Below are 24117 nucleotides of genomic sequence, written 5' to 3'. Positions count from 1 at the left end.
CATGAGAAAATATTATTTAACTCCATTTGGCACAGAAGAAGGGGAATCCATCCAGTAACTACTCATCCACAGCTAAACCAAAATCCGCTACTTACAGATCTAAACTGGTGAAAAATATTCTCCAGGTACCTGGACAGCAGATAAATTACCACCCTCAAGTCGACTCTACGTAGGGAAATTAAAGCAGAATAACACTCCTAGTTCTCTCTAACAGCTTTACAACTAGAAAGATACAAACAAACCAAACCAACAAACCCCACCACCCCCCAAAAAACAAACAATACTTAAAACATCTATTATGGAAGCATTGCTTTTAAAAGTGTGTAATTCTTACGAGTATTATAATCATCTAGTGACCCTTGCTTAAAGATCTGTTTATCTAGAAGTCTTGAAATAGCTTTGTCATGCAGGAAGGACTGAAGACAAAACCAATCACCATCTCATTTAGCAGCATAAAAATAGAGTAGCATTATACATCTAGTTGTCAAGGAATGGTTTGCAAAAGCACCACAATGATCACAATAATGCAAAAACTAATTCAAAGTACAAGTTTGATTTGATAACAAAACATTTTCAAAATCCCAGCACTGATATAGAGAATATTCATATTACTCATTCTCAGCTTCAAATTACTCATATTCTACAGGCATATGTGCGTGTATTTTTATACATACATATGTATATATATACATATATATGCATACATACATATGAATCCTTAATGTTAAATGAATTTTGGAGAACATAAGCCACCAAAATTTAATAAACCATGACAAAATCAATGGCTGTATATTTAAAAGAGTCATAGGACTAGAATGATAACCAAGTTTAGAATGTTTTCTGACAGAATATCTTCAAACTGCACATGCCTAGCATATAGCAATGTTTCAATCCAATTTCAGAAATAATAAATAGGGTTATAAATGTAAGATGTGTTTGTTATGCATGTCATTTTCTTCTCTGTCAATCTTGAAATTTTTCCGAAGACCATTTACTTGAATCTTTTTAAATTCCCCTGTGTGGATTTATTCAAGCAAAGCCTTTTAATTAGAAGACCACAAATTGTAACAGTTACAGTTAAATTGTGTCAGTTACAGTTCAGTCAGAATACAAAATTTCTCTTGGACTTAAGAGCCAGTACAAGGGATGCTTTCAGCACTAAAGGACAGACATTGGAAAATCAAAGACAGAATGAATAAGGGTCTATCAATTTAACAGCAGAAGAGAGAGGCCCAGAGACACTCTTTTCCCAAGACTTCATCCCCCCACTATAGTGGGCTAATATACATTGAAAGACTGTAAAATTAATAAAAACTAAATGACAGCAATGAAACATGGGAGATGTTTACGTTGCTAAACATTTCATTTATAGCTTTTAAGCAACATTGCAGACTAAGTTAAAAAGTCTTTTTTGATAGGTTTGCAAGTTATTCAAGTAATGTCTACTGACAAGCACCTCTGAGAATTTCTGTTTCAACAGCTGAAACTTATGTCTTATCTGGAAAAGGATAGCAGCATAAAACCAAGTATGTAAATACAGTTATACAGTTTAAAATTCTTAGTGCATATCAAAATAAATCTCTTTGTTTGACTCTCCTTTAAAATGGCATGTATGGCTTGCTGCAAGATGTACCTGATCTAGTCCGGAGATTGGCCTGCTACCTATGGTGGAAGTGTACTGTTGTGAAAAGAAACATTACTAGGGAAGCAGTAGAACATTTCTTTTCCATGACTACATTCCTGGGGATGCCAGATAGTCAAAACAAACCCAACTGTCATCACTAGCACACCGACAGCAAGAATCAGGCAGGATATGAGGTTATCTGAATGGTTCCATCGCTCTTTGGACAGCCTTAGGTAACATGCTGCTGGGATGATAAAAACAAGTGGGGTAGCACTCAGAACTCCCTGTGTGTGGGAAACAATAGAAAAAACCCTCATAAGCATGTATATTTAGATGTGAAGAACAAAAACCTAAATTTTTAAATTGTTGTGATTAGATTAACACAACAGAGAATAGAGGCCTTTTCCAGTGTTGCTACACAGAAAACTTTCTTTTCAAAGTCACAAATAACTTGCAAAAATATCTGTAAAACCACTTGAAATAATTCAGATTTATTTAAATGCTTTTGCTTTGCTGATACCAAAAAATATTTTATGTCACAAGTACTATTAAATCTGATTACCAGAAGTTTCTCCGCTTCAGAGGTAGAACAGAAGTCCAGACATAATAGTACTGCAGTACTGTAACTGACCTAGAATATTTAAGATCATTCCACGCAGGTGTCTAGATATAACACTGCCTTAAAGAAAAAGTGGAAACATCATGCAGCAGTTCAAAGAAATCTGATCGATTTCTACATTCTATGATTTATGACCTGATTTAGGTTGACCTTCCTATGAAAGCAAAGCTCCCTTTGAGAGAGCAGACCACCCACCTTATTAAAAATTCAGCTCTTCTTTAAATGCTCTCTTAGATTGGGACAGATAAAAAGCACCTGCTTAAATTCTTTTTATAGTAAAGCCACTGCAGATTAACATGAGTTACATACCAAAAGAAAGCATTTTTCTGCAGAAATTTTGAACATTTACTTTATCACATAATTAACAAACACTATGTTTCAACTTAATTATAGTGAGGTAGTAATATAACCTACAGAATACCTTTACGTCTTTGTACAAACTTTTGTATATTTTTATGGTAGAACCTGTTAACAGTGATCAGTACAGACATCAAAAATAGGTACATACACAAAGTCTCTTCTTCACAAAAAACGGAGACACTTAAGTCTGTGGAGCAACACAAATCAGCATCCCAGTAAAGGAAGAGCAGAGCAAAATCCCTGGACCCTTGACTCCCATACGACTGAACGGTTTCCCTGGGGAATTACCACAGGGCAAACACAATGGCTTAGCAGGGAAAAAGTAAGCAGAGTTAGAGAAACAGCAGCAAATGCTATCTGTGGTGCCAAAAGACAGCTCTTCTCCTGGACAGAAAGCTTGCTGAGAAGACAGATCACCTTCCTTTCACATGTAAAGACTGCCTATTCATTTTTCTCTACTTGTTGATATCAAGACTGGACAATGTTTCTAAGCGCAATGATTACATCCAATAAATACGTACAGCTGTATCGTCAAATTCTCTCTTAAAAGGGGAAAAAACCCACCACAAGATATGAGCTACCCACTCAAATGCCTGGCTATCAACTTCTATTTGTAAATGAATCAAGCGGTCAGCCTGACTCTTGAGGGAGTGCTTGGGTCTCTCTGGGTAAGGATACCGCATTGATGGAATGCCTGCTTTTGAGGGGTTATTTTAAAACAATTTAATTCCAAATAGGAATCACACATATTTATTCCTGATAGAAAGACTCACTTGCAGTTCTCTAGTGTAAATTTATTCCTAACATATTATACCATATAATAATGTAAAATACATATATAGACATATATGGGCACATACTTAATTAGGTTCATTATATCAGTATTCAGGTATTTGGCCAAAATGGGCATGTGTGTATGTACGCACACATTTAAATACTTTTATTGGTGTGTATATACACATATAGGTGAATTTTCTGCACTTGTAATATAAAAACAGAGGGGAAAAAAGACAGAAAATAAATTACCAACAGATGCCTTTAATGAGAGATTTTAATGGAAACATGGATCCTGACCAAACAAATATGAATATTGATTATTTTGAGCTAGTTATAATATGGGAAGGATTAACTAAGAAGAAACTATGTCGGTAATTATTTTAAATAGAGGGTAATTGGACAGCTTATCTGGATATTCAGACCTGCTCTGTAATAGTGCAATCATGACCTGCTAAATCACTGCTACAAAATCACTCATTACAGCTCGGTTAGGAGATAAACTGCACTGTGGATCAGAACAGAACAGTATACATGTATCATAATGTACATACAAGTACATGTATCATGTAGCATAAAGAATAAGTCCCTCCATTTTATTCCATCAGTTTTAGGTAAGTATGCAATATATGGCTTGAAATTGTCAATGAATGTGTGGACAAGGACGTAAGGAGGCAATTCTAAAATATTTCTACAAAGAAGAAAAGCCTGCCCTTAAAAAATTTTCTCCACCTTTTAACTTTCATATCCTGGAGTATGATATTTCCACATCTTTATATATTAAAAATATACACCTGAAATTGAAGGTAAACTGCTAAGACAAACAATATTTATCCTAAAGGTAGAGTGGATTTTTTTTTTCCTGACATTTCCTTTGATTACATATACATTCTGTGACAAAATAGAATGACTTCATCTGGTAAGTCTGCTTTGCTAACTAGTAGTCTAGGACTCCAGTAGACTACATGGCAGTTCTAGCCAACCAAAAAAGTTATACAAATGTGTTAAAACTGGTTGAAGTCAGTAAGTGCCTTGTGGGGCCTGCCTGGTAAGCTCCAGCTCTGCTATGAGGCAATACCAGACACAGGAATGTTTACTGGCAAACAAAGTAGTTTCCTCCTAAAAAAAAAATACTCTCAGGTTATGAAATTACTTGGTTTTGCTCCCTGTTAAGCCCAAAGCACGGAAAAATTCCAGTTACTACATCTGTGGTCTCACTACTACTGGTTCTTCCTTTCTTTCCCCCTCTCCTTTGTTTTTTGCCCCTTTGGCACAAGGTAGTCATTAGGATCTGCCCCAGTGTTTAGTAATTTGCCAATTTCATCAGAAGCAGGGATTAGAGAAAGAAATGCTAGATTCAGTCCTGCAGTACAGTTAGGATGTGTGTTTTAGTGATTTGCATTGCAGTTTAAATACATTTGGTAAGTCACAGGCACTTGCTATATCTCCAGAACTGTTCTAAAAGCCTGGCTCAACCATATGAGCTTTACTTCCTGAACTTCCTTTATCCTTTAATTGTCTGGATTTTGAAGCAGGGAATAATTCCTTTTTTTCCTGCTAGCATTTCTACTGACTACTGTGTCAAACTACATAAGATTTTCAGTAGAGCTGTGGATTTTTCAGAGTTCTTTTTTATAAAAAGTGATTTATTAAATAAAAGAGTATACAGGTTCACTTACATTCAGCTCTAAAACTATTCCAAGGCAATCATACACTAACGATACACCAGTCGCCACAGCAATGATAACTACTGTCACAACAATATGCAAAACTGTTGAGAGGTTCCCATGGAAAAACACATTGGCAATCACCTGAAACAGAATCACAATTTTAAACCTTGAATTTGCACATCATGTTAATGAACAGCTTGTTCCAAATCTTCTAACCTTAGGAAACTACAAGAATGGGTGAGAATTCACTGACTGAACTTTATCTGTCTTGCTTCAAGAAAACATCTTCATCTACTTCCAGAAATAACTCATAATAAGCATTAATAAAAGTGCAGAACACTTGCAAGACTGACTTAGTTATACTTGCAAGATTTAGGATATACCTCCTTTTATCCCATTTGCCCACTACAGAACAAAAACCACTTACAGTTATTTATTGAATAGATGGATTTTTGAGATGGGGATACTTTCACAAAGCAAACTTAGTAAGCATGATAAGTATGTTGTTTTCGGCTATTCTCAACATAACAACAACAGTGGTGTTTATTCCAAATTTTGGAATTTTAAACACTCCTGACACTAGTAAGTAATTACTAATATAATATTGGATAATATTATAATATATGTCACACAACATTATATTGCCAGAACCTAAACCACACAACTAGTACCTCATACTCATTGCATGCAGCAGGATAGGATATGCTGGTATTTATTATAGATCAACCATTGACTTCAGCTACAACATGTATTAATAATGTATGTATTAATAATGAGAGAATACTATTAGTACATATCAACATTGTTTAAGGGAGAATGGTATACATTCTTACCTCTCTGGTCACAAAACATTCAAGGGGGAAGGTCAGAATTACAGTAACTCCGTAACAAAACCTTCCAAATGTAACAAGGTTGTCATCTCTACAGTAGTTTTCAAATATATCTCCTGAGGCACAGCAAAACAACAATTAGTTTGAACTTCATGTCATTCACCTATTTGCAAACTGAAGTGTAAGTTACTGGAGTTACTGAAGTAATTGAGACTTTCTGATCCCCTCTCCTGACACATATCAAGAAACTGTAGTTAGAGTCACAAATTACATCCAGGAGTAACGTTCACCCTATCCTGCTAGTAGCAGTGTCTTTATTTCAAGCAGCATTTATCTTTCAAAAATATTTTAACACATATACATGAGAGTTTGCCAACTTCCCCTTAGCACAGATTTTGTATGAGATGCTGGTGTTTAAGTATGTGACAGATTCAGAAAGAATGCTTGTATATGAAAGATAAATTTCCTTTAAAATGTAATTCCTAGAACAACAACAATTACACAAGGAAGAACAGGAAGTCACCTCTGGAGAATGGCATTTCCCTGATAGTATCTAATCATAGCTGATAAGCTGCAGTGACAAATTTAAAATTTCTGACGCTGAAAGCCCATTATAAACATATGGATTATTACCTAGCAAATCATCTTACATCTAACAAAAGCATTGCTAGAGAATTCAAATCATCCTCTTGCTTAGTGTTTACCACAAAGAATCTGGAATAACAATCTCTGAGGCACAAGAGACACTGCAAGACAGGGACCGGACGATCTACCAGGTCTTTCCTCCCCAATTACTATACCGCCTTATGATTTACTACTTCTAGGCTCACAATGACTCTGCAGAAACAATAACGTATACTTCAGAGAAAACAGCCGAGAGGTTTTGACAGGGGAGACAGAAGGTGAGATGGAACCTGCTTACAGTAGAGTCATATGCTGAGGGACAGCTGCACTCAGAGCTTTCTACCCTTGAAATATCTCAGCCAGTTTGCACTTAGTCTAGCTATGGTCGCATCTATGACAGTAAGCTATTCTGCATAAACAGCACTGGAGGCAGGAAAAAGGAGGCCACATCAACCAGTAACTCCCATCCTACATTTCCTCTGTTCTCAACTCTACACTGCTGCTCATCATCAGGAAAGGAAAAAGCTTGGAAGCCTTCTCCTCCAATTTGGAACAGCACTATTAAATAACAGAAAATCTGCTTGCTTACGAAATGTCTATTTTTCCTGAAGAAGCTAATACTCTGGACAAATTTATGCCTTGTTCTTCTGAAAGCACCTGTTCCACTTCAAAATGATGTTAAACAGCATGATATAACATTAATTATATATATTTACACATATATGTATATTCTACTCTGGACAAATTTATGCCTTGTTCTTCTGAAAGCACCTGTTCCACTTCAAAATGATGTTAAATAGCATGATATTAATTATATATATTTACACATATTTGTATATTCATATACACATAGAGGTGACAGTAGGATTAGTTACAGCAGAACAGCTGTTGTAAAGACAGGAAATATCTCTAAGTCTATGCCTATTAGCACAGACAGGAAAATATATAGGAGAATGTACAGAAATATATGCCAGGCACCCTGTAGAAAAACCAGGACAATTTTTGTTCTTACTGCTCTCTGCTAGCAGACCACGTGGCTAAAGTACAGATGTTTAGAATTCAGAAGTATTTTGATTATGGAAGTATTCAAAGGGGACTTTCACCAATGGGGCTTACACTTGGGAATCAGGCACCTGTTAGCATGTAGCTGACATCTTGGTATCCCACTTTGGTTGTTGGGTAACTACAAGGAACGTCCTATCCATTTCTGTCCAAACATAGTATGGTTTTGGCAATTTTACAATCACTAAGATATTAAAAGCAAAAGTCAGACAGGAAAGTGGAAATGTAAGGATTACAGCAAATACCAAAATTGAGGGATCGAGCAGTTTACCTTCCGTGTATCCTGTAAAAGTCATATATCCACATGCAGCAAACACTACACTGATAACAACAGCAAGTGAGACAGACACATGCGTGACTCGAGACCAGTTCTTTAATGTGGGTTCTTCCAGAGATCGATATATCAAAAAGCTGTTATGGTTGCAGATGAATGCTGAAACACATGTAACAGTTAAAGAAAATGTATGAATTCATGCATATATGCATATAAAATAAACTTATGGAGTGTATATTCCAAAGTAGGAGAGAGATAGCACAGTTTGAATTCACTCATTATTAAATACAAACTTTAATCCTGCAATGAGTGGCAAAGATAAATGGCTTGAACTTTTACTTACTTATTTGATTTGATGAAGGTTTATATTAATCTTGAGATGATTCTGATTACATTAACCTGAAATGCCATGCTGTTTCCCACCCACCCCACCTCCATTCCACCTCTATTTCCTCTTCCTGTTCTTCTTTTGCTTAAGAACCCAACAGCAGTTTTGAGATTTTTTTAAATCCACAGAGCTATTTGTTACTTTCAGACTCACTATATGACATCCATTTTAGGCAGTGGCAAACGTTGGAAGGCCTCAGATTATCACAGCATTAACATGAAGTAATACACCAGATCCTCCAGGCGAGAAGAGATTTTAGAATGAGGATAATGGAGGTGAGTTGAGACTCATTCGAATGGTTCATTGTGAGAAATGGGAAGCAACAGGCACTCTCTAGCAAACATATGCATTGCAGTTTAAGATTTTTCTGTTAGAGGTTATCCAAGAGAATGCAGAAAGATCACAGCCTCCTCAGTTTATTAATAAGACTAACCCTATTGGTGCAGGTGTTTTAAGATGACCTGGACAGTTGATCTGGATTCACGTGCCACCCCACTGACTGCTACAGTGGCATTAGCCTCTAGGGCCAGATGGGCAATGGATGGGGATAGTATCTTAAACCATAACAATTAATTTCAGCTATAAACGACTCAGAGTCAACTTCATTTTCTTATAAACCAGCTTACAATGAATGCAAAAAAATTACAATTAAAAATATGCAATTCTAGGCCCAAAATATTAAATAATTTCTTACAGTTGATCTGAATATTGAAAATATATTAAAAAAAATCACTTACCAAATGACATCACCCCAACGGCTTGTACTGCATTTGATTTTGCAAATATCCATGCATTTTCTGATTTGGGTCTAAAACAGACATATGTTTTAACAGACTATCCTCTTTTCAACTATCATTTCTTAAAAATAATTTTAAATACTATGCTGTAATACAGAACTGCTAGTCAGATCTCCAGAACTCTCTCAAGTAGGCCACAGTGTAAATCAACAGTAAGTTGAAACTAGTGAGATAGCATTCTCACCTCCCTCGTTTTCATCAAAGTATTTCTGTAATCAGTTTTTACAGCCAAAAATGTCAGCCTGTTCCAGTGACCAGTTTTGTAAATAAACTCTTCAAAGTCACCCTATACCAGGAAACAGCAACAGGGAAGGTAAAAGCTGTTACTGATTCTGACTAAGGTTATCTCAACCCAAAATCTCTTCTGACCACTCAGAGGCACTTTATTCCTAGGAATTTGCACATGTAATCCATCCAGCCTAGAGATACTTTTTTCTTAGGCTACAAATCAAGTTAGGCAGTTTACCTTTCTTTACAGCTGTTCTAACTTCCTCATAGTAAAATGATTCTTCTAGTTCCCAAAGAAGTGATAAAATAAAGTGTAAAAGAGTATATGAAGACTCTTATAATCAGGCAGGAATGTAATATCCCCCACATCTGTTCCTGTAAGAGATGCACACAGTTTTGGACCTGTGCTAATTGTAATTCACAGAGGATGACCACAGAAAACCAGCAACAAACTTTGTTAAAATCCATTTGGTGCCTGAACTTCCTCTGAATAAAGAACCAAAACGAAGGAAAGAAGAAGGACATAAAACATCCTTTTCCAGAACTACAATTTGCTATAAATATCAGATGACATTCACAAGTCAGTTGAACATTATATTTGTAACATTAAAGCACAGACAGAGGAACAGTATGGAGAAACACACTCTTAAAAGGTTGGCTGCTGCTAACTTTGCTCTGGTTTTTAGAGGCATTAGCTGCTACTTCTCTACTGCTCTAGAGAGCAGTATGGCACTTGCTAGCTCTGTGAAGGTAACGATGGCAGCTCTGTCTCTCCCTCTGTCTGGTGAAAACTAGCTGGTTTTGACAGTACTGGCATATGCTATGCTAGGTTTCATTGCTTTCAAGTGTTTAAACTCCACGCTCGCACACTAAAAAGAAAAAAAAAAAAGATGTTGCTGTTTCCCCTTTCAGAACTCATATCTTACTATTTCTTGAGAGCTCAAATAGTCAACCCCTCCTTTTCTATATTAAAAAAAAAACATATTTAGCATCTAATGCACATTCAGTTCAGACAGAGCAACTTTTCAGCTCTTAAGATATGGTTGCTAAGCAAGCTTAACGTTGAAATGAACGGAACCTGAGCACTAAAATCAAGTTTGGTTTTCTGTCCTTAGATGCACTATGTTGTCTTGACTACCGTAACACACTGCTTCTAGTCTTAAGCTGATGAATATGGCTCTCCTAAAACATTCTAAGGCTCAGCATGAAGATGTAACAAATACTACAGATGAAACAGATATCTGGTATTTGCCTTGTGAAATAGGAGTTCCAAGCCACTACAGCTGCTGTAGTTCCTTACATAGCATAGACTCCCTTAACATGAGGCGACTGATTTCAAATCACTACAAATGTCCGTGGACAATTCATATTCATAATTTTGAATGTATTATGTTTCAGGAAAACATTCACATCTGACTGAAAAAAAAAAAAACCAACCAACCAATACTATTCCAAAATAAAAATAGAATATAGAAAGCTAACGTTACAACTGTTCCATTCCACAGCCACTAGAGGGCAGCTTTGATATCAAGCACACAGAATAAAAACTTGTTTTATTATCCTTTGACAACAGAATGTGTGAAAGTCTCCTTACCCCCTTCTCATTTAATAATTAACACTTATATTATCTAATACCCTGTAAGCCAAAATATTTTTAAAATGCACAGAAATAAAGAATGCTTTTGTCTGAAACAGTTTCTGTGGAAATGGTATACATCCTGCGCAGCAGTATAGCTATATTACAACCTCCTATAAGTAGGGATTTAAAAAATGGAATGTAGAAAACATGTGAATTTCAGTTCAAACATTTTGAATAGTGTGGCCAAATAATAAATTAAAAAAAGTTACAGAAGCTAGTTTTCCCCCTGCAAAATGTTAGCTTATGCACCAGCAATATGCAACAGACCAAAATACAGCTTTGCTTTATGGATGAATGACAAATCAGATTAGGAGTATTATTTGGGGGGAAAAAATCCAAAAGAAGAAAATCCTGCTTATTTAGCAGCACAAGAAGATAAATTCCTTCCATTCTAGTTGCAGAACAGGGAGAGTTTCAGATCCATGATTTGAACGCTACCAGCAGACTGCAATGTCATACAAGGCACACTGGTACAGATGACATATACAACAGTGTATGACTATCTCTTACAGTAAGTCATATGCTGCTGCATGTGTTTTGAAAATTATTTTCATACCTTGGGAATAAAGGAAGGTAAACAGATAAAACACAATGAAAGCTAACAGAAGAAATACATTTGTGATACTAAACACATTTGTTGAGAGCTGTACTGTCTATCATATACAGTAGTAGTTGCAACACAAACTAAAAGCTGAGAGGTAATATAACTGTGATTCTTGGAACAAAAATAATAAAAGATCCAACAAAAAGACATTCCAAGGGAGATCCCAGACAGGAAAAAGTCTCAGCTGAAAGTAAGACAACAGCAAGACAGACTGGTAATTAGAACTGTCAGTAGGAAAGCAGTGAAGCCTAGTGATGAAGAAAGCCTAGAGGTTAAGAAAATAAGACTCTACTCAGTCTTCAGTATATTTAAGGGAAAGTATAGCATAATAAACATGCTGGTGAGTTCAGAAAAGTTTTGAAAATAGTTATCTACATAAGATAAATAGGGGAAAATGAAAAGAACAAATGAACCAGGGAAAAGTTAAGACCTTCTAACAGGGTAAAAGGTATTTCACACCCAGATCACGACTGAAGTTGGACAAATTTGTTTGTCAGTCTAAAACAGCATATCTTCTACTGCTTGTAAAACATTTACAGTATAAGATTCTCCATCTTAAGATCCCTGCTATGCAAAAATCTTTTCTGTCATCTACGTAGAAATGCCGCCAAATATAATACAGCAGCAGAGTGCATCTGAAGCAAAATATCTTTAAGAAGGGCAAGATAAACATACATCCCTGATCTCAACCGATTTTTGAGGTATGGAACACTGACTGAAAAAAAAGAAAATTAATTTCTAGAGAGGAAGCAAAGTCATATGTCTGACAAGGGAGCTACATGTTGGAATGAGCAAAAGACTTCCATTGTTTTGGATTGAAGATCAGGTGCAAACCACCGAGTTTCAGTGCAGACTGGCAGTTATCAAAATAATCCAGGAACACGTGGCAGATTAATTCAGGTTTAAGTCAATGATTTAGACATTTAGGAAATTAATTGTAAAATTTAAATTCAATTCTATTCTAAGGTAAAATACCTTTCTAGGTTTTTTTTAAACTTTAAAAGTGTAAAGATAATGAAGAAGTTTATACATGCTGAATATAACTTCAATCAATATAATGCAAAGAAAATGAATAATGCTCACATCAGCCTTGAATTTTATACTAAAGTCATCTTGGTTGTTAAAGAACACAGACGAGGCGAAGCTACATGTCATCCCCACTTAGTTACAGCTGCTTTTACTCGTCTTTCTTCCTTAATGAACTACTTAGCAGTTCTGTAAATATACAGTAGCTTAGGTTTTACTTTTTAATTTCGTCACACATTAAAGTTTATCTTTGCTTACTATTGGATTATTTATATGAAGGAAAGAATCAACTTTCTACTTTCAAGTTATTTTCCTGAACACTTGGTGTTTCATCCCTGTGATCAGCTGCCAGTTGACTAATTCTCACATCCTATTTATGTGTAGTGGATGCTCTTGAAGTTTTTCCTAGAGATTTATGTATTATGCAGACAGTGACATCATGACATTCTTTCCAAAAGAACACCAAATTATAATGATCCATCTTTATAAGCTACATAAAATACTGCTTTTTTACAGCAATGAATGTTAATTTCAGCTTTGAAGCATAAAGTTATTTTGCGCAGTATTAACATACTGCAGATTTACAGTTTGAGATCGTTCTAGGCCATTGTTTTTGACCACAGTAGAAAAACACCCAGCTATAAGCATGTAGAAATAAAGTGAAGAATGGATCATCAAAATGTATTTTTATCAAACATCTTAAACCATTGAGAATAAACTCTGGGTACGGAACACTGGATTTTATCTGCAGGTTCATTATGTCCTTCAGGCAACAATAATCATATGGATGATAAAAAAAATGTACCTCAGTTTCATATTGGTCATAAGAGGAAATAAATTAAACCACCTAATTCCTCATCATAAATGTATTATTTTTTTTACTGAGAACTAACAAGAAAATAACATTCCTATAACGGCCCTGGACAACTCACTCCACTCCCAAAGCAACTGAAAAAAAAATAATAAAATAATCAAACACTCCAAAGACTTATAATTGCTGTTTTTCAGCCTGCTGTTTCAAGCACATCAAATCATTAAAAACAGTAATAACGTTGCTTCGCTGATGGTCTAACACATTGCAGAAAGTTTCTTGGAAAGATAATATTCTCTGTTGTCCAAATAATACATATAATTTTCAACTAGAACATGAACTGCATTTAAGCAAAAAGACAGTTTTATCATTCCCAGATAATCTTCTTGTACCTTTCAAAGTGAAGCCATCTTCACTTTGAAAAAATATAAAGATAAGTGAAAACTGATTACTACTCAGAGAACATTTATCAAAGCGGGAAGATATCTGAATGGGATTCCAGTGGAACCTGACCTGAGTCCAGCACTTTTGAATGTACTCAGCAGTAACTTGAATGATGGAACAGAAAGTAAGAAGTATCCTTAACAGAACACATGAAATGTGCCGTTAACACAAGCATGCTAGAGAACACGGTGAAAAAAGAAAAAAAAACCCAAACATATAAATATGTTGGTAAATAGAGAAATAATCTGATAAAGCAGTATTCAGTTCTGTAATGACAAATTCTACAGTTATGCAGGAGAAAAAAGGCTTCATGAGAACAGGGCAGGGGGGAACAAGCAAAAAAGCCCCGAACTTCATGAGAACAGAGTAAAAGAAAGGAAAAATTGACAGCTCACAATTCTGCAGAGAAGGGCTTGGTTGTTTCTGTTAGACTGCAAACTCAAGGCATGCCCATAATGTCATCCTATTCTCCCCAAGAGACAAACATCAAACTAGGTTACGTAAACAGGAGTGTGGCAATCCCTGAAAGATACACTTGAAAGGGACCTCAAGACACTTCGCATGTAAGGTACGTCAGTCTTCCTTCTCTGCTCCTCAATGGGAATACCACAGGCAGTTCGAGCACCACGATATCACTTTAATTTACAGAGAATTTAAGGGAGCTATTGAGAATGATCAGTAGCACAGGAAATTACAAGAGATACATTAAAGGAACTGTGTCTGTTAACACAGTTAACAAAAACTATAGTTTGTTAACTCTATAGAAACTCTATAGAAAGGATCAGCAAAGGGGGACAAGTTACAGTTCTTTACAGGTGTCTTTTAAGCATGTGAAAAAGAATGAACAGTTTGCTGTCCATATCCACTGTGGTCAGACCAAGAAACAATCAACGTGAAATGCAGTAAAATAGACACACACGAGACATTTAGGAGGAACTCAGAAGAAAAGGCTAACTTAAGAATTGGAATGGGAAATCATGTAATTGCCAAGAAGAAACTAGACAACTACCTGTCATCAATGACAAGTATACAATCAGTTCTGCAATGTAACAGTGGGAAGGATTAAATATTCTATCTAGTGGCCACACCAAGCCTTTATCTAGGATTGTATAAATTCTTTTCCCATGGGACAGATCTGAAGACTGGGTCTCATAAGCACGATTTTTAAAAATCTCCTTGAAAACATCAACTTCTGTTTTATTTTAATAAGGATTCACAGTAAATGCGCTATTTACATGTTTAATTTGTTATAATACTATGATAAGACCCATATTAAAATATATTAGTGTTCTTTCTTCTCATTGCAAAAAAGGAGACAGCATACCATTTTACCATTAACAAAATACTGGAAGAGGATCTTAATAATTAAAGTAGACGTCTACTTCTAACTGTAAAATACAAATAGTAAAAATAAACATTGATAGAATATTTGTGAGGCAGAAAAGTCTGATTAACAGTTTATCAACTTGCTAGATGCATTTTTGAAAACCAGAAGTGTAAAGGCAAAAATGGAAGTCTCTAAAGAATCAAAAAGTAAAACTTCAAGAATCACTCAAACCCCAACATTACTTATTGTAAGAAAAAATAAAGCCATGCATTCCATAATTTTCAGTGCATCACAACAGCTGAGAAAAAATGTTACCATAGAACAAGGTCATCAGTAACCAGTATATATAGCTGCTTCCTTTTTTGATCGGGGACTTTAAGATTACCCTTTCAAATACCCTTTTAACACTCAGTATGTAAAACGTGCTGCTTCGGAAAGATGGCGGAGGGGAAGGCCCACACTACTCTGAGTGCATCATTTTATGGATGGTAGACAACATCTGGTAAAACTTCAGAAACAGCTATTCTAGCCATCTTCCTAGCACTAAACATGAATGCTCTGCAATTAACCCATGTATCACAGCAGGTATGACAAATGAACAATCATGCGTAACACTGTGGAAACAATCATGGTGGAAGAATCCACTTCTTATAGAAACATTAGAAATGCCATATAAAACTATTCCAATATATTAAAACCACATTCAGAAATAGAGTTTGTCAACTTTACTAAGATAACTTCACCTTTAAAGGATAAGGAAAAAGGCAGACCTTCTAGGCCATAAAGGACAGAGAAGATACTCATAACACTTTCTTTCAACATAATTACAAAAATACTGCCACAAGACACATCCATGTGTACTGAACTGTCTAGAACATGCCAATCTTTAATATTACTTTGAGAGCATGAGTGCTGGAAAACAGTTTCTCATGGTTATATGGTTGTTTTCTCAAACGACAGAATAAAGTTTTTATTATTGTGTTGTCTTTTTTATTTTCATTATTTGTATTCAATTTTTAGCATGAAATCACTATATTAACAAAAAAATAAATTATTCCTAAGATACTATCTATTTTAAGATTGTAAATATAGGCCCTCTGACAATAATGGTCAAAATTAATTTATCAAATGACAGATGATCTCACATGCCCATTCAGAAGCCACCCGTTATTAGCCATGTCACCCATAATTTCCAATTAATCTGTAGGTTTTTTGAGACTTTTTCTAAATTTGCTTATGTGCAATAGAAGAGAAAAAAAGGATAAAATATGTTTTTGCAGTTCATTTTCTATTACTGTTAATAAAGACTTATTTTTTCAATTATCTGTCTCTCCCAAAATAGCCATGTTCCAAAACTATGCAGATATACGTAACAGTGAAATTACAGATTACATACAATCAAAAATTCACTTTGTGGCAAGTGTAAGAATACTCACACTTGCGGACTGAATGTTACTGTTCTCACCATCACAATAATCAGGATGACAATGGTTAAAATCAGAGAAAGAAGAGATACCTGTAAAGGTAAAAACACAAACTCAGTCAGTAAGCTGCTGAAAGGTTGTCCTCTTAGCTGTATAAAGTACTTTTTTTTTTTTTTTTTAATTAAGATTAACAACCAAGTAAAGATCTAAATAGCACATTACATATTTATAATTAGAAATCTTGTCCTGCATCATCATCTTTTAATTTGTTATTCTTTTTGAGTAACTAGCCAGTTGCAACCATTTGTCTAATTTTAAGTGATATTCTCATTTAAACATTTCTAATCAACAGTGGTCAGCATTTCAAGATAGGCCTGTATCACCCAGTGCTTTACAAAATTTGAGTTTACTAGCAGTATATGGAAAAATTCCAGCGATTCCTATGGAGACCAAGGTTTTGCTTAAACTATTCCAAGTTCTCTAATAGTTCTTGAGACAGAAGACAGTCTGAACTTCTGAAATATTTAACATGCTCTAATCAGATGTAATTGAGTTCATATGCATTAAGCTACGACTGGCACTTATCTTCTAACGGCACACAGAAAAGTAAACAAAAAATCAACTGCTACTATGATTTACCTTTCCCAGTTTTGCTACGTCTCGATATAAAGAGATAGGCAAGGTAAATATGATGGTGGTAAGAAGAATTATGAAGTGACGGTCAGTAAGCACATTATCTGGCGCAACTAAAGCAAAAAAGAAAATAATTTATTTCTCTAAGAGACTGATACAAGGAACAGATTAGTTACATTTGAAAGGCTAGGAGTAAAAAACTCTGATGTTGGCTAGGCTTTTAATCCCTTTACTCAAGCTAACTAACACTGAAATAAAGACTAGGCATTAACTAACCTTGAGGAAGCCATACACAGCATGTGCATAATTACAGGAATTCCACAAATTCAAACCAAATGCAAAACATACAGGATATATTATACTAAAGTTTGGAAGCTTGGCATTTCCACACATAGATTAGTATAAATTTCTTTCAAACATGCCTGGGTCAATGTTTGCAGACTGCAAGTAAAACATTCTACTACTTTCTGATATTTGCTCTTTTTTTGACAGTGTGTGTTGACATCAATTACTGTGCTGTTTTAGATAAGCAAATTCTTAAAGAATGATCCTAAAGTAAGTTAATTTTGAGGTTTCTTTTGAGCACCTCCTTTCTTGCTGTGAGTTGGCTTCCACTTGCAAAATACAGATTACCATGTGAAGGCAACAATAATGTTATGATATTTCCTACAATCAGCTGAATTTATTTGTACCACTGATGTTTTTTTCAAGCCAATGACAACTTGAAATAAAACATATCTCAGTTTCAGTTAGGCTACCATGAATCATGGGCTTGAATGAAAGATTGATGAATAATTATGGCTGGAAAGTCTATGTTCAGTTCCTTCTACTCTTTGGGAGATTATAATGCTTTCCCACCTCCTTCCAGGCACGCATTCTACCAGCCAGGTGAAAAGATGTGCTATGCTGGGGGTTCCTCCTATTATAGAAGTCATATTGTATATAAATTATTAGATATTCACCGTCACTGTAAACCTGATCAGGTATTCACAGAACAGAGTGTGACAGTTAAAACTGCATCCACACCTTGCAGGCTTCACCTACTGAAAATTATAGTCCCGTGAAAATCAAACAGTTCATACAAATACTAATTTCCACTTCACTGCAGACATGTTCTTTTTAGTTTAATTTGCCAGTGAAGAATGTTTTAAGTTAGCTGGCTTTGTGCTAAAGTAGATGGCAAACACGCACACAAATTGTTCCACTGATTCTGCTATGAAAACTTACAAGAGAGGAAGGGTAACAAGTGCATGAGTTGAAAAGCTCAAAATGCTACATCTGGTTTTGCAGTGAATATCTAAGAGAACTGTGAGTTACATATGCAGCTCATGACCAACTATTACAGATATGCTTAAGCAACTATAAATATCAGTATGTTACCAGCCACCTTCTCAGCACAAAGCCAAAACACAGCCTCTTACTAGCTACTACGAAAAAAGTTAACTCTGTCCCAGGACAGCATTAAATCCATTATATTATTTGCAAGTCATCCAGAATTATTCACTAGGTAAAGTGCAGCTTCAGTATTCAAATGACTATTATAAGAAATACCTAAAAAGATGACAAAATATGATGACCTTGTAAAATATACCACTGTGGAAGATTCCTTTTATTTGTGTAGTATTTCACTGAAGCATGTGGTCTCTTCACTGACACTGAGACCAACAATAACCAAGGGCTAGTATTTATAGTTTTTATTTGAGAAAAACAAATGCCACAAAAACCCACTCATATAAATATACTTCAAGTTCTTAACTTGGACTATATTTAGGAGTAATTTAGAAGCAGAGTAACAGGTAGGACTTCAGACCGACACAGGATGCTAATCCATAAATACCTACGCTATATTCCTATCCAATACATTTTTCTTGATTCTGAATTTTTAAAATGCATCTTACCTCCAGGAATTCTCTGAAAAACTTTAGTTAAGGTATCTCCTGTTATTATGTTGTAACTGATCATTGCTTAAAGAAAATAATTTTTTTTTGTTAGTACAAGTCAAATATGAAATATTTGATAAATATTTAATACACATGTTTTGTAGACGTCAGGATTATATGCCACTATCCCTCTTGTATGAATTTCGGCTACCACCACCAACTTCTAAGTTTCAGGTTTAAAAAAAAAAAATTAAAAAAATTCTTTAATGCTCCTCTTTTTTTATTTTTTTATTTTTTTAAATTTTTTAAACTGGTACAACCTAAACAATAAACCAGTCTGATGAGCAAGGCCATTGTGGTGACTTGTCATATAAACTTACTTCAGAAGCGGAAAAAAAGGTGTTTTAAAGTTGTTTATTTCTAACAGCAATTCTTTGCCAGTTTATTTTCAAATTTTTGTTTCTATTTAGTAAGGTTCCTATGTTAGTCTAATAATCAGTCCTGCAATCAAATGCATAGGACTTTCTAGCTCATGTAAAAAGTCAGCAAAATCTTTAAACCAGAAAAAAGGAGGAGAAAATAGACAAAGATACCAGATATGGACTTCCATTCCTTCCTCTCATTAATAGGAACTCTGGTCTTAACATTCATATTTCATTCTTATCTCATTCTACAGTAGGAGTGTATATATGTATGCATATATTTAATAAGTGTATATAATAAATATATTTATATACTGATGTGGTCTTCACCATTTAAACAGCATACATATAGGTATTGACCTTAATCAATGCATAAACATTCACTGTTGTGAAATTGCAAGCCATTAACACTACTTACAGAAATAAATTCAAGCACATACATATGCATAAGTGGTTCCATGGTGAGGACTGAGATCTTTACAATTCTTTTCCATATTCTTTATGAAGTAGTAATTATACTCTTTTTTAAGTCAGCATGTAACATTGTTGCCTGCAGTAACAGCAACTTGACTGTACTAAAAATCTCAACTACCTGTAATATATTCAGACATTATTCCCAGAGTAGGAATTTTGATCTGGGTCTCTGTGGTCACCGAGTCCAGACTCTTGGTATCTCAAGTCACCAATTCTTGCAGCCCCATGCATGAAAATATCAAGATTATTTAAAATTATGTTACTACTGCAGAGAACAGATTCAGAATATCACACTATTTTAAATTTCTGGTCTAATTAACTCCTGCCCAGACTACACCTGTTTGCTCTTTTTAATATTTCTTCTCAGAAGATGTCTCAACTGCCCAATTTCCTAGTAGCTCACTGGTTATGAGGCTGAATGAATGCTTTTGAAGAGCAATGACAGCACACAATATTCAGGCAAGATCTGATCAGTGCCTTCTCCAATTTGGAAAAAAATATTAATTCTATATACTCCTGAAGTAATATTTTCCTTTTGTTTCAGGTACATCAAATCTATGCTCTGTTACTCATTCTAGAACAGAATATCTTCTTTGTTATTTCTCATGGCTACTTTTGTCATGAATTTTTAAATATGTAATCATTAATTTCTCTGCTATTACATTTCAGTTAATTTCTATTATTCTGGCCCTCCAATTCATTGAATTCTTCCTCAGTAATTCTTCAGAACACATCACGTAATTTTTTTTTTTTTTATAGGGAAGAGGCATACACAGTATATTCTTTACATTTCTTAATATTTAACCTGTGAAAGAATGAGGTAATGTGAAAAAGCTTGTTATTTATAAAACTTAAACATTTACATTTTATGTGGTCTTACCAATAAATGGATATAAAAATTGAAGAGTTGAAAGAATGAGATAACCTACAAGACCATATGTTTTTCTGACCAGCTCTTGGTAGGTGTTGGTACTGGATAGGTTTCCTCCTTTGATCAGTAATATAATGGAAAAATCTGTTAAAATATGAAGTTACTGTTAAAGACAGTATGAACCAACTTCTGGTTGGTCACTGCTCATCTTTTTCACTCCTTAAAAAAAAAAATCTTTAAAAAGGAAAACAGTGGCACTGGGAAGAGCAGGGACGAGAAATCTCACAAGGGATCTCAATCCACCAAAACCAGGAGTCATAGGCTAATATAGAAAGTAAATTCCAGCTTTCCCAATTAGGGACAGCAGAAACAGACTCATTATCATCGGTTTCCAGTATGGTCAAAGGGAACAAGAACTGTCATGAGCACCAAAAAAGGAAAATTCAATTAATAATGCAGAGTGCTCCTGAATGGATGGAGCATTTGACTATATCCTAAAAGCAGGTAAAATTAGAGGACTCCCTGGGTCATGGTGCTAGAACTGCCTATCACTTTACTCAGATGTTTATCTAAGTTTATGAAAGATAAAGCCCAGTTATTTGTGTCTTCTCCATTGTTCATGATAAAAATATTATAAACATTTTTATTGCATACTTTTAAAATACAGCATGTACAAAGTGATTTATCTGGAAACCATGAAGCAATGCGCTTTGAGCCAGAGCTCATGTCACCAGAAAAAATAATCTCAGATTGAACTTCAACTTTTTATGAGGAACAGTTCAAAATATTGCTGTTATGTCAAGCTATGCTTTAGTATTCATTTGAGCACCATGGGATTTTCCAGTCCAGATTAGTTACAGCACAGAATTTATTACCTTAGTCCAGATGTCTTGACAGAGAGTAGCTAGACCTCATCTATTCCTCATCTGGCTTTCACTTAGCTTGTAATCTATGCTGCAATAAATTCCTTTCTGTGAACAGTACTGGTGTTTATTATTTTCTGGGAATGACTAAAATGATGAAATTTTCACAGTTTTTACAAAGGAGATTTCTACAGTTTGTTAACGTGAAAGTCAATCCAGAGATTCCCATGAGCACATGCAATTCTTACACAATATATACTCACAGTATAATCGGGAGCAGATAAAAGCAGAGAGGCAGAAGTGTTCATTATCAATTATGTTCTATACTGAGCTGATCTTGTACAATAAACATTAAGTCTTCGTACAAGGGATCTTAGACCCACAAAACTTTTAAAATATTTATCATTAAATGACCTAAAATTCTATTTGTCTGTCAATCTAGGACTACACCCAGTATAATTCAAAAACAACCCCCAAAATGAAATATTGTGAGAATTGATAAACAACAGCTATTTGACAACTATTCAGTAAAAGCTATGGAAAATAAATGTTAATGATACATAGTTACCCTGTACTTTAAATGCTACGAGTCAAAAAGTTATAACTATACTTATAATTTGCTTGTACAAGATAAACTGAGCCACATCTTTAACATAATAAAATGCTGAGTTTAATTCACAGGTTCTAGGCCTATGGCTAGAAAGTCTTCGAAATACACTAGTAATGCAAAGGACAAATCAGATTTCCAATGGAAAAGTAATTGAAATTTCTGAGCTATGTTTATGAGATAATTTCATTAATGTATTTTGCCATCAGCCATAGAGAAAATTTTGCATTCATAAGGAACACATTCCTTATGTTACATTGCTCTCCAGTCAAACCTCGATCATTTATGCAGACCCTTAAACGACATTTTAAGCAATGAAAAGCATCAACTGCTGCTCAGCATATGGGTAGCAGAATTTGTGCCACTCATGTTGACTTGGTTTGTCATTTTAAGACTTGAATCCACAGTCTTTATAAAAATTCTCCTTTGATGCCAGGGGGTTCACATATGTTTAAGTTTATTTACCACCTAATTTCAAAACTTGTCCCTTCTGAAGGTAAATCCATTTTTAAATGAATTATAATTAAATAAAATAATCCAAATCATAGTACAATCAAAGGTTTTCCTTCTGTGGCATATTTTTAAAAAGTGATATACAACCCAGTCAAGGATCAGTCTCTTAATTAGAGTAAAAATAGTGGACTAAAACAGGTGATTATGAGGCACAAATAAGAGCTATTCTTTCAAATGTCACCTTGACCTAGTCTAAGAAACTAGGCTTTACGAATATAAAATGCACACAAAGAGCAGCTTTATATGTTTTACAGTATAATTCTCTACTTTTACTGATCTGCTCAAGGGATTAGTGAGGTAAGGAAAAAATTTGTCACATTTATTGTTACTGATATACTTGTTTAAGGTATCATCAAGCTCAAGATCAACTAAACATTGCAAGACTAATTTTCACTTTATAACAGAAACTGCTTTCAGAGTACCTGTGATATAGGCAACCCCAAATAAAAGCAGTACTCCTAGTGGAAAACCAGCTTCCTTCATTGAATATGGCAATCCTGTAAATAAAAAAAGGAGAGATTATAGAAGAGTCTTTCCAAATACTTAATTTGGGACAACCAAAATAAAGAAATATTTAGATTTAAAAAGAAATGCTATCCATCTCCCAAATTGGACCAGCATGCTTCACAACCTCAGAAAGATAATTTTTAGTGGACAAAGTGCTCCCCAGGTGTGAAGTTCAGTCAGCACCTGCCCAACCAGTTCTTTCTGGTCCTTAAGGCAAAGAGGCTGTAGGGTATTTATCACTGTGAGCCAACAGCTCTGCATTTTTGCTTAATAAGCAAATAAAAATAGAAAACAATCTTTAGGAATAGCAGCAGAAAGTAAGACGACAGTGTTATTCTCCAAACTGGATAGTCATGCATGTATAAACAAGACTGAACATAGAAGAAGAACACATAAACAAGACTGAATGTGAAGAAAAGTATACTAACCTATAATGCCTGATCCTATGATAGAGTTAATAATGTTAAACCCAGCTGATGCCAGATTACTGTTTCCTCCTTTATTCCCGGGCTTACTAACGAGGGCTGTTTGGTCATCTGTTTGTACCTATTTCAGGAAGATAGCGATAACATTACACATGAGAAAAACAGGTGAAAACACATATTTTACACATAGTCCATTCAAGATAAAAAAAATTGTCATAAATTCAGATTTGTAGAGGTATTTTGATACCTAAATCCCATTTTTTTCAGTGAGAAATCAAAGGGACTTTAGGCATCTAATTCCTGTGTAAGTCTGACCCATAATCTTCTGTAATTAAGTCTTCTCTGAAAAAAAAAAAAATGGTGGAAGGACAGAAACGACAGAGGCAGGCCGTTAAAC

The 24117-nt window shown here is 34.9% G+C and overlaps 1 protein-coding gene across 1 annotated transcript; it reads right to left on the bottom strand.

Annotated features, from left to right (window-relative positions):
• Positions 1-1662: 1662 nt before the first annotated feature.
• SLC38A11 (solute carrier family 38, member 11) lies at positions 1663-23835 on the bottom strand. The gene is made up of 11 exons (XM_010082199.1): positions 23724-23835; positions 23211-23285; positions 20815-20949; positions 19057-19122; positions 17165-17271; positions 16538-16617; positions 8963-9033; positions 7835-7996; positions 5881-5993; positions 5057-5188; positions 1663-1908 (listed from the first exon to the last, which is right to left on the bottom strand). Exons 2-11 carry the CDS (start codon positions 23269-23271, stop codon positions 1663-1665), a joined length of 1173 nt encoding a protein of 390 aa, XP_010080501.1. The 5' UTR covers positions 23272-23285; positions 23724-23835.
• Between the last annotated feature and the right edge of the window lie 282 nt (positions 23836-24117).

This window comes from Pterocles gutturalis, unplaced genomic scaffold, assembly GCF_000699245.1.
Source record: "Pterocles gutturalis isolate BGI_N339 unplaced genomic scaffold, ASM69924v1 scaffold18304, whole genome shotgun sequence".
Classification (NCBI taxonomy): Eukaryota; Metazoa; Chordata; class Aves; order Pterocliformes; family Pteroclidae; genus Pterocles; species Pterocles gutturalis.
Note: the sequence above shows the minus strand (reverse complement) of the source record. Positions and strands in the feature narration are given on the sequence as shown.